The sequence below is a fragment of the Raphanus sativus genome, chromosome 5 (assembly GCF_000801105.2).
Source record: "Raphanus sativus cultivar WK10039 chromosome 5, ASM80110v3, whole genome shotgun sequence".
Lineage (NCBI taxonomy): Eukaryota > Viridiplantae > Streptophyta > Magnoliopsida > Brassicales > Brassicaceae > Raphanus > Raphanus sativus.
The window spans coordinates 2,990,289-3,001,327 of NC_079515.1; the positions used below are offsets into that span (position 1 = coordinate 2,990,289).

Below are 11,039 nucleotides of genomic sequence, written 5' to 3' on the forward strand. Positions count from 1 at the left end.
CATTTGTGAGAGTTTTGTTGGTTTTCTATTTGAGTTTCAATGTTATTCAGTCAGAACTATGTTTTTATTACATGAAAGGATCCACTTTGGTTCTCGTTTTAATCTTTTATCTTCTACAATCTGCTTATAATTAGGTCTGAATGGTGATCTTATAGTTAAATGTATGCGTAGGATTGTGAGATCGTCGAACATAACACTGAGCTGGTAGATTATTAAATTGCAATAGAATTTTAGAGTTATTATTCAAACATGTTGCACGATAAAAATTTATTCAAACATAAAAATATTGTTCACACTAGAGTATGTGGTGTCTTAGTAGCCACCCATTGGTGGCATTGCAAATGGTGGCATTCCAAATGGTGGCATTGGAGGCATCCCTCCCGTTGGTTGTTGTTGCGGCGTTAAAGCAAGTTGCATCGGTGGTGCCGGTAAAGCAAGTAGCACCGGCTGTGCCGGTAAAGCATTTGGCAACAGTTGGGCGTACATGTTCTGATTTTATGAACAAAAGAAACAAAACCACTTTTAAGTTAGTTTGTCAAGGAAAGACCCAAAGATGATGTTAAGTTCTAGCTGTTAATGTTTTTACCTGTTGGGACATGGCTTCCTTCTCTTCCTGCTCTTTGGCTTTCATCTCTTTTTGTGCCTCCAGCTTGTCCTTGATTATCTCATCCACTTTGCCTGTGTACTCTCGCATTACCTGCAAAGAGAGAGACGAGGATTAAGAAAGTTCAACATTTTGGTTCCTATCTGATAGAGATTATATGATCACCTGGAGAAGATACGGGAAGACAAGGTCGTTCATATTGTTCATCCATGCAAGTTCTAGAACAACGTCTGGTCTGATTAAGTCATAACACACAAAGAGACATGTAGCAAAGCATTCCTTCTTCCCCTGTAAGAACAAACACCACAAGCATAAAACAGAAGTGATATTAATTTCATTTTCTTAACCAATAGTTTTCAACAAACCATACCTGTTCAATGAAGTAAACCAGCAGCTGTTCTGCTAGGTCATGGTCCCCTGATTGTGAAGCAGTTTCCATACAGTCTTTGTACAAGTTATCCTTCTTTGACAAAGCAATTGATTGCTTCCATTTACCAGCTTTCTTGTAGATATAAGCAGCCACACGTCTCATTTCAATAAGCTCATGTTTCTCTATCTGTTCACACCATTCCATATGAAAAGATTATAAAAAGGTATAAAAGGTGTAGTAGAGAGAGATAAGAGGCGTCTACCTTCTGAGCGAGGCCTATCTGGTCAAAGCTGTCATGTAAATCAATAGACTCACGCAACCTTTCATAGTCTTCTTCTTCCACATATATCTCATTCAGAGCTTCATTTACAGCAGTCACATTGTTGCTCTGAACCGCAACCATGTATGGCTTGATAAGACGCAGCTGACCAGCCTGAGAGATCGATCACAAGAAACCGACTGTTTAAGTAAACACAAATATTCAACCTGTGATAATAATTCATAAGTCAGTTTAGTTTGCTAACCTTCCGCATAATGTCAACAACATGTGTGTGATCTAACCGCGAAGCAAGCACGTTGAGAAGATCACAGATCATATCCGGATGCTCCTCTAAGTAGAAGTGCACAGCCTTGTAGTACACCTCAACATTCGCAACCTTAGCAACGATCTCTCTGAACAGCATGTGCTCCCACGCTTCAGGAGAATGGTTCATCACAGTGGTCGCAGCGTTGTCAAACTCATCGTATTGAATGTAGAGGTAGGTGAGTTCCCGCCAGTGCTGCTGCTCATCACAGGCTCGTATGAGCTTGGGAGTGTTGAGACGAGTGGAGAACAGCTTGATGTGTTCCATTAGCTTCTCATGACTGTATCTAGCGTAGAGTACACCCAGCTCGGTGAAGATACCCATGTGAGCACGTTCTAGCCCAAGTCCACTCTCCATGAGTGTGATTAGCTCATTGAAGCGCCCTTTGTTCTGGTAGAACTCGCTGACTTCCTCCAAGTCATCCACCTATCAACCACCAAAAGATGAGATTACATTCTGGTATAATAATAATAATAATATATATATTTTTTGATAACCGGATCCGGTGACCGAAGTCAAACGGACTAGTTATTCCGTGTATTTTTGCCATTTAAGGCAGTCCTGATGGACAATGCGAGTCGAACCCAAGTGGCTTTCCGTATTGAGGCCGAAACTCTCTTAACTAGTCACCACTGAGCTAATGCGAGTTGGTTAATAATAATAATATCATAGGTTAAGATTTTTATTTCACCTGAATGATAATGTTAAGGCCACAGATCTGTGCCAACCTGAACTCCTCTGCATCAACACAAGCGAAACACACTTCCTTCCACGTCTTTGCACCGTTTGCTTTCCTCGCAGCATCAACAGCACCTTGGAACTGTTGCAGCTTCACAAGCGTGACAGCTAGCTTACCCCAGTTCGATACAAACGCATAGAGTATTTTAGCAGCTTCATACATAGCTTCATCGTAGAGGCGATCACCAACGTTTTGTAAGTTAGCAACGTTTGGCATCAGAACGAAATCTTCAACCTCACCCAACCTATGGATCTTTGCATACGCGTAGAGGAGCTCGCTATCAACTTTGGGCTCCTTCACCTTGTTTCTAACCATCAGAAGGTAACTGACCAAGTCATCGTAGACATCAGCATCTTCAGCAGCACGTATAACCTCCAAGAAATGAGTAGCGTCCTCAGCACGGATGAAAGACTCAACCGCATCGCTGACTAGTCCTTCCTTGAGCTGAGCTTTCCCAACTCGGCTCCACACGGAATCTTCTTCCACACGGAAAGCAAACTCAGCAGCACGCTCAATGCTTTTGAGGCCATCCAGCAACACGTTGACAGCCTCAACGTTCAGGTTAAACTTCTTGAAAACAGCAAACGCTTCCTCGAACAGCTTAGCTTCCACCGCCATTTCTCCAACGACAGGCCCATCAAAGTTCTCGAGCCTGTTCACATAATCCATAACCCTAGATGGATCCGCCTTGACAGCCGTCAGTATCAGAAGATTCTGCAGATTGATGTTCCCACTGAAGTCAGAGTTCTGAAGCACTATCTTCTCAAGAAGCTCGATGAGCTCGTGAGGCAAATCAGCAGTCATGAAGGCCTTCACAGCAGAGGAGACTTGCTCCGGGCTCTTGCTTTCAGGTAATGCAGTGGACACGACTTGGTCGATAAGCTGTCTTCTGTACTCATTGTTTTCATCAAGAACCATGTCCCAGAGATCACCGTGCATCCTCTCCACTACATACCTCGCTTGTAACTTGAACAGAGAGTTTCTGTTGGTGACGTTGATGAGCTCCTCATCACATTGTCCTCGTCTGTATGCCACGACAGCCAGTGTAGGATCACGTTTCTCGCAGTACTTACCAACAACTCGCGAGTCGTAGTAGGTGTTGGTGGTTAGGAAACGTTCAGGGTTGTTGTTACTGTCGATGATGATTTTACCCAAGGCGTTGTGTACATGCACATCTTGGCTTCCCTCGGTGACTAGATGCTCCAAGAACTGAGTGAGGAGACGGAGCCGGTTTCTGTAAAAATAAAGCAGAAACTTATTAGAGCTTTTAGAAACATTAGCCTAATCTCCAATTTTAAGAAAAAAAACATAGACATAGACCTTCATATTTTTTTTAAAAAAAATTATTGAAGTTTTTATTAAATCGCCTATAGTCCTAAAATTTCGTAAAACAAGGATGACCAAAAAGATTCACCTCTTCTCGCATTCCTCAACAAGAGCTTCAACAGGCAGCAAAGAACGCACAGAGATGATGAGACCTTTAATGAAATCTTCAGGACACTCATCATCAAGCAACTGCCCCACAACTAAAGGAGCATTTCCAGGGCTCACCTTTTGTAAGGAGTCTCACGTATTAGTATTATTCAATGAAACACTGAACTCTAAAAATATAGTAGCAAAGTTGCATACCTTTTGGACGTAACCTTCAATGTAACGTTGCATGTTGTTTATGTAAAGGTAATGAGTAAGATCAGGTACAAAACCGAAACGGTCGCAGACATTTATCAAAGGTCGTGCATCGGGAAGCTTAGCTTCCATTAAAAAGTTCTTTGTCTTTTCAGCATCGTAGAAGCTAGACTCTCTAGTCACACGCTCAACCTCTTTTAATTGACCAGTTTTTGCAGATGCTTCAATGTACTTGAAGTGAACATCAGGATCCTCACTAAAAAACATTGTCAATCATCAGCATAAAAAAACACGAAGGCATCATTGCTTACATGTATAACAGTAGATTATTTAATGTCACCTCATTCTAAGATATGAGCCTAGGAAAAAGTATAGCCCTTCGTATGATTTAAACTGCTCAAAGAGGTTAATACATGCGTCAACACCAAGTTGCTCACAGTACTCCTTGCAAGCCTGTGGTTACATATGGAAACGTTAGTGTCACATTAAACAATTAAGGTTCATCATATTATACACATCTTACTTGAACGATTATCTGCAGGTTGCCTCTCGGGTTGGCCAGCAAAAGTTCATTCATGCACTCCATAGCCCAATCGCTCGAAAGAGTGCCTAGAAAATCAACCAGAGCCTGCATTGCATTTTAAAAGAGTGATGTGATGTTTAACAACTTGACTTTCAAGAATTTTTAGCAGCTTAGAGGCATTCAGTACCTGTGGCTCAATAGCATGTGTGTTGACAATCACACGTTTTATATCATTTAACTCTGAATAATGCTGCACAATTCAAAAAGTAAAAGAAGTTGGAGATGGAAATATAATTCTATTTAGCCAGGAAACAGAAGCAAAAGAAAAGAAGCTCAAACCTTTAAGGATTGGATATAAAGTCCAGCTTTCTCACAAAGCTGAGCAACACGAGGCCGGTCATAGTGGCTGAACATCTTTGTTGCTAAAATCATCTCAGCCACGTTAGGAAAGGTTACCAAATTGATCTCCAGAACCTGTAATTAACAGTTGATCTAAGAATGTGAATACAGAACTCATAGAAACATATATAGTTGGTAGCAAATAGTTTCAACCTTAGTTTGCAGAAAAGCATGCTCAGGTAAATCTGGCTTCAGCACATCCAAAAGGAAAGCAGTAGCTTCTCTGATTAGATTTCTCTGAATAAGCAAATATAAATACATATTAGTACTTTGATAATGCTCATGCATTTTACAAAAAATGTATACTCGTTCACCTACCTGAAGAAAAAGGTCAGTGATGGTGTTGAAGTCAACAGGACAACCTCCTTTCATCTGAGACATCGTTACTGCAAATTTTTCGGCTCCCTGAGAAAAGAAGTTAACTGATTCATGAAACTCTTCTTGTGCTTATGCAGAAAATATCTAGCAAACCAGTTCTTTTATAGAGTTTAATATGCTGCAAAAGTACCAAAAGGTGTCACTGCACTAACCTGAGGATCTGTACGGAGTATGGTTTGCAGGAGAAACATGTAATCAGGTGTGTACCCAACCTAAAAGCCACAAACATGAAACAATGAACTTAAAGTTAAACCATAATAAAAGGTGACCAAAATTTTAGTTCTTTGTTATTTACCTGCTCTGAGTAACTCAGTATATGGTCAAACTCCCTTTTTTCTGCTAAAGCTGCTACAACTTTTGGAGCTGTCTTGGCTTTGATGTATATTTCCAGAGCAAGGTCATTATCCAAAGTCTGTAACAGAAAATATTTATATCACAACAAAAAAAATACAAAATGAGACAATATCACAACACTTTACAGTATATAATTACCTTGACAAGGTCTCCAAGTTCTTCACTGCATTCTAACTTATCCTCTTTTAACCAGTTCTCCAGGAGGTTCTTCTTGTTTTGATTCACAACAAGGCGAGATAGTTCCAATGACTCATATGAGTTGAGCTTTCCTTTAGTTAAAAGAGTCCCAAAGTACTGTAACAATGGAGGAGTTTGCCCAGCTTGTACAGGAACACTCTGCACATAGAGTGGTTTTAAGGACATTTAAACATGTTCATAAAAAAAAACAATTTTGCTTGAATAAGGTAAAAAATAAAAAATTGCCTGGAATTTGGCCACTATATCAGGTGTCCTTAGAATCCCTTGAGGAGATTCAGCAGCAAGTTCAGCAGCCTCCTTGTACTTCGTTTGATCGAACAGGTCTTTGAACCGCTCTTTAACCTGCAAGATCAGAACTGAAACATGAGAGACCCTTCACATTACCAAATACCTTTCTTTTTTCTTCAGCAAGATAACCATCGCATACCAGATCTTCTGCACCAGGGAGGTTTCCTCTTTTAGCAAGATTGACAGCGAGCTCCAAATTTTTCAACTATGTGATACAACAAACGCATAGACTTCTTAGCATGACATGATGATGAATGTAGCTTATATAGGGAAAAGAGAATGAAAGTTAAAAACATACTGGACCACTAATAAAAGGTATTATAGTAGCCTCGTTTACAGTAGCCAAAAGAACTTGTCCGCGCCTATTGATAGCATAGAAACCACCAACAGAAGAGGCCTCACAAGTCAAGAAAATTGGGTCTGGACTTATCCGGTTTCTGTAGATAGGAGAAGCAGTCTCAAGATCGTATACAAACAACCAGCCAAGCTTGGTGATGACATATATCAAACTAAACTTGTTAGAGATCTGTCAAAAAAAACAGAGAATTCAAAAAGTCAAAGAAACTTTCACCACAACATACTACATTTAATTGAAAAATTCTAATGCAGATACAAACCTGCATGGCAACAGGAAAATCATCAGCAAAATCTGGGAGAAAAGAGAGATCTGCCTTCTTCTTTGTAAATGATGCCTTTCCTGTAATATTTTAATTTACCAGCTAATTAAAAAAAATGCAACTAAAGACACTAACTAACAGTGACAGTATCAAGGATGATACTAACCAAGTTGTGCACCAAGCTCAAGGACGTGCACCTTTGATGTTATCTGCCCAGCGTTAAAGCTCTTGGTTGCAAAAGATATAAGGGTAGAAGGAATCTCATTCCCAGGGACCTAATATTAATAAATGTCGCAAGTGAGATTACAGTTCGAGATTAGACCATAATTAAACTCACTGAAGAACTAAGTAGTTTACCTTAAACTGAGCAAATGATGCAGCGTGTGCATCAAGGACCTGGCTCTGCTGTTGATCCACAGAGAAAAGATGCATGTTTCCTTTGACCAATTGTGGTCTCTAAATACAATAATAATAACGAGATTAGTAAAGAACCTTCCATATGAATGTACTTTTGATGTGCTTATTCAACATACCTCAGGAGAACCAGGTTCGATTCCAATTAACACCAACCACTTCTCATTAGGAGAGCACTTGTAGTTAATAATTTGATTGTTTTCCAACTTGGCCGCTCTGTCAAACATCTTAACTGGCTCAGAATCACCTGGAAATTATCAAAGCCAACCATTAGAATCAGATATACATTGTAAGAAGATGGGAGTAAGCTAAAAGATATGCAACCTTCAGTAGACCAGTGATACACTGAGTTTTGTGTGACCAGCCCCAACTTCTTGGGTGTAATCCACTTCCAAAACACAACCTATAAAAAACAATGGATAATTAATATCCCAAAACTAATTCATTAGAGTCTGAATCAGCTATATATAATATTTGCATCAAAAGCCACCTGCTCAGGCATTTGATGTGATTTCAGCTTTGCTTTTGCTTCAATGTTAAATATCTGTAGATAATCCTGAGTAGTTCCTTGAACTTGAGCTATATACAAAATGAGAAGATAAAAAACAATGAACAAAAGAAAAAAGTAATAGCCAATATAAGGAAACATCTACTGCAAACAAGATTTGTAGTCTAACTACACATACTTTGGAATAAACCTTGTAAATGCTTTTACCTTTTAAGGCAAGGATCCTTGAGTTTGGGTTCATGAGAGCAGAATCTGCAGTGATAGGCCTCCTAAGAGGCTGCATGGGCATATTCATATCAATAATCACAACACTGTTCTGAGGCGCCGTCTCTCGCACGCATATATACTTGTCAGACTCCATCGTAACATTTGTAAACGTGATGAATTTCTGATTGATCCCAACGCTAGGAAGCTGGAATAAAAACAAAACCAAGCGTTATTTCACATATATAAACACATAGTTCATATACTTAGTAATGATATCTGATCCGAGCATATCAGTAAAATGCATTACACAACAGCCATGCTAAAAAAAAGACAGTGGTGCAACGATCGAGCATAACTCCATGAGAAGAAGAAGAACTAACCGTCAGGACCTCCTTCATCGTGATGGGGGCGTTTGATGCCGCCATGTTTGAACAGTTGGCGGTAAGAGAATTCGGGGGAGAATGGTCAGGACGAGACGAGAGAGAGTTGAGAAGAACTTGCAAATCGGTATGGGAGAACAAGAGATGTTTTTTTTTTGAAATGTATGTAACTTAGGTGGTAAGTAGGGGAAACAACAACAAACCAAATTTAAGCAAAAAAAAAAACTTAGGTGGTAAGTAAATTGGTATACATGCAATTTTTGCTAATTAAAGGGTGGTCAAATGACTCACATCATTATTATTATTGCTAATAATTACTCTCTTATCTTCAGATTTTTTCCGTGTTCTACAAAGAATGATTTTCTTCTTACTCACTTTTCAATTAACGTTAATAAATCAAAATTTCAAGATATAATACGTTTGACTACCGTTGGAGCCAGATTTGTTACCAAATAACAATTCCTTGTCAGATTTTCTTTTCTCATACTACCAAAAATGAGTTCCTAAATTTTTTATTCACTTTCTGAATTAATTTTCAGAGATTTTTATTCAAATTTTCTATCTTTTAAAATTTTTAGACGCGTCCTGTTTTTACCTATGATTTTATTTTTGAGAATTTTTAAGTTTTTAAAATTCTGTAAATTTAAATATTTTTCCTGAAAAATCACACATACTCAATTGGGCTAATCAATTAAGCCCAGTTTACGGTAATGGATCACCCTTGTTAACAGAAAACGTAGTAGAAGGGACGAAATGTTTTGATTGGCTCTTCTAATAAAACTGAAAAAGCTGTCTGACGTACGAAAAACAGAATCTACGAAGAACACAGGAAACAGAGTTAATGTTCAAATTCTCCATGAAACCGATGCATCACCACCACAGAGCTCCACTAATCTCTTCATCTTCCTCTCCTCCAAGCAACTCTTTCGTCTCTAGGCTTCTTCTTCTATTGACTCTACTCCCACTCTCCCTCGCCTGCCTCGCCTTCATCCTGCAATGGCGTGGCGGTGGTCTCGTCGATACTGCTTCAGTAGGCTCCTCGACCTCAGTTCCTGGAAGCTCCGATCTCAACCACGAGGTGTTTCCCGGAATGGAGACTACTGTTTCATCAGTCTCCCCGAAAGCTCACCAATCTCCATCATCAGACTGCTCGAATCTAGCTCGAAGCTCTTCACCTTCTTTTGATTGGAACTTCGGTGTCCATTCTAGAATTTCTAGTTTAAAACCAAAGGTATATAATATAAATTACTCTGCTTTTCAAATGTTTCGAGAATGGGTTTCTTTCTTGCTTGTTGTGTGATCAAAAGAGATTTTTTAGTGTATGTAATCCACTTGCAAAGTTCTCACCTTTATGGGTTTTGATTTATTTTGTCTTTTGGGTTTTTGTAAAGTTGGTAACTTTATATGATTTGGGTTAAATTTTAACAGATATGTATCACTTGTAGCACATCAGCTGGATTGGATCAGATTCTACCGTGGATGTTTTACCATAAGGTTCTTGGCGTCACTTCTTTTTCCCTTTTCGTTGAAGGCAAGGCTGCTACGCCCACCATCTCAAAAGTCCTCGAGTCTGAGTTTAGCTTTCCTTCTCCTAGTTTTAAGCTGTATGATTATATTCTCCATAAACGTAGTAGTACGATGTCTCTTCTTCCAGGGGGTTAAGGTGATATACAGGACGAAAGAGCTTGAGGAGAAGCAGGCAAAGAGGTCAGTCAACTAACCCGTAGCAATGTTGTAGTATCTTCTACTACTGACGTCATGATATTTGTGATGATTCATCAGCCGGATATGAATACTTGTTTTGGGTTTTGTTTTAGCCTTTTAGGAAAGCAGCGTAGAACGAGATGATATCAAGCCATTCCTTAAACTATCTGTGTTCCCATTTCACTTACTATTGTAGTGATGCAATTTGGATGATGTACATTGTAGTAGGCATTTATAATTGCGTCGACAGCTACCGAAGAAGAGATGTTAAGTTGGTAAGAGCCTCCTTGGCCAAGTTGAAAAAAGTTAATGTCCTATTTTTGATTACGCTAAGAAAAACAAAACTGGTCTTGATATCTAATCCTTGTTTAGGTACCGTCCTTAGGAAGGGTATTCTGACTCGCATTTATTCACCAACGGTAAGTAAATACTCATCAACTCATTACGAAAGTCATGGAATGTAAGAGTTCTTGCAGTGTCAAGTGCAAAGGGTTTTTACTTGCTTTTGATCGTTTAATGCAGGTTGTTATACAGGCATTGAAAGAGTCTGGTGTTTTCAGCTCGGTTGTATCATCAGCTTCAACAAATCTTTCGAAGAAAGAGTTCTTAGCATCAATGCACAAAAGCAACTCATCGAGATCCACAGCATCTGAGACCCTTCCTTCAAAGGACAAGGAGTCTCAGGGCATCTCTGCAAGACACCTTCTTGGGACTGAATCAGCTGTTCCTCCTTTATCGCCTCCTGGAATGGAACACGCTTGACTTGTCACAGGGATTAACAGATTTTAGCATAGCTCTGATGCCTTTGCTTCCTCCTTTACTGAGTGATATTAATACTCATCAAAGCAATGCTACTAGTGCTGTTTAGGTTTAGGAGAGTGAGTGAAGAGAGTGGGTAAATCATCTTTGTTACCCAATAGAAAGACACTTTGGTTCCTTTCATCTCATTGATTCACATACGGGTGAACATTGATTCAATACAAAGCCATGCATATATATTTTTGAGGTTATCGTTCACGAATTCATAATGTAACAACATTTCATAAATCAAATTCAAAAAGCAATAACGAAAATAAAACAGTTAATCCAAATTATGTTACCGTACAAAACCAAGAGCAATTACTTTATACATCGGAACTGTATTTT

General features: G+C 39.2%; 3 protein-coding genes across 3 annotated transcripts in view; 2 read left to right on the forward strand and 1 right to left on the reverse strand.

Annotated features, from left to right (window-relative positions):
* Positions 1-11,039, forward strand: part of LOC108856923 (ubiquitin-conjugating enzyme E2 11) — a 68,492-nt gene that overhangs the window by 24,038 nt on the left and 33,415 nt on the right. The gene's annotated exons all lie outside the window — the stretch shown is intronic.
* LOC108857937 (clathrin heavy chain 2) lies at positions 139-8,369 on the reverse strand. Its single transcript, XM_018631944.2, has 29 exons — positions 8,190-8,369; positions 7,810-8,014; positions 7,585-7,673; positions 7,419-7,497; positions 7,214-7,341; positions 7,038-7,136; positions 6,847-6,955; positions 6,681-6,760; positions 6,362-6,589; positions 6,203-6,268; positions 6,001-6,117; positions 5,716-5,913; positions 5,519-5,635; positions 5,376-5,435; positions 5,164-5,250; positions 4,999-5,082; positions 4,786-4,920; positions 4,634-4,696; positions 4,447-4,551; positions 4,264-4,376; positions 3,927-4,179; positions 3,712-3,848; positions 2,250-3,531; positions 1,499-1,984; positions 1,237-1,407; positions 975-1,160; positions 770-892; positions 587-697; positions 139-489 (listed from the first exon to the last, which is right to left on the reverse strand). Exons 1-29 carry the CDS (start codon positions 8,232-8,234, stop codon positions 313-315), a joined length of 5,133 nt encoding a protein of 1,710 aa, XP_018487446.2. The 5' UTR covers positions 8,235-8,369; the 3' UTR covers positions 139-312.
* LOC108857938 (glycosyltransferase-like KOBITO 1) lies at positions 8,962-11,000 on the forward strand. The gene is made up of 4 exons (XM_057010598.1): positions 8,962-9,420; positions 9,618-9,846; positions 10,266-10,312; positions 10,416-11,000. Exons 1-4 carry the CDS (start codon positions 9,031-9,033, stop codon positions 10,653-10,655), a joined length of 906 nt encoding a protein of 301 aa, XP_056866578.1. The 5' UTR covers positions 8,962-9,030; the 3' UTR covers positions 10,656-11,000.

What these genes read in the sequence shown, in the direction of transcription:
- LOC108857937 (XM_018631944.2), bottom strand. Translation starts at nt 8,234, where the DNA reads ATGGCGGCATCAAACGCCCCCATCACGATGAAGGAGGTCCTGACG. An exon ending in TACCTTTTATTAGTGGTCCA is followed by an intron (nt 6,269 to 6,361) that starts GTATGTTTTTAA and finishes TGTATCACATAG; the next exon opens with TTGAAAAATTTGGAGCTCGC. An exon ending in TCCCTGGTGCAGAAGATCTG is followed by an intron (nt 6,118 to 6,202) that starts GTATGCGATGGT and finishes CTGATCTTGCAG; the next exon opens with GTTAAAGAGCGGTTCAAAGA.
- LOC108857938 (XM_057010598.1), top strand. Translation starts at nt 9,031, where the DNA reads ATGTTCAAATTCTCCATGAAACCGATGCATCACCACCACAGAGCTCCA. An exon ending in TTTCTAGTTTAAAACCAAAG is followed by an intron (nt 9,421 to 9,617) that starts GTATATAATATA and finishes AAATTTTAACAG; the next exon opens with ATATGTATCACTTGTAGCAC. An exon ending in GATGTCTCTTCTTCCAGGGG is followed by an intron (nt 9,847 to 10,265) that starts GTTAAGGTGATA and finishes ATCCTTGTTTAG; the next exon opens with GTACCGTCCTTAGGAAGGGT.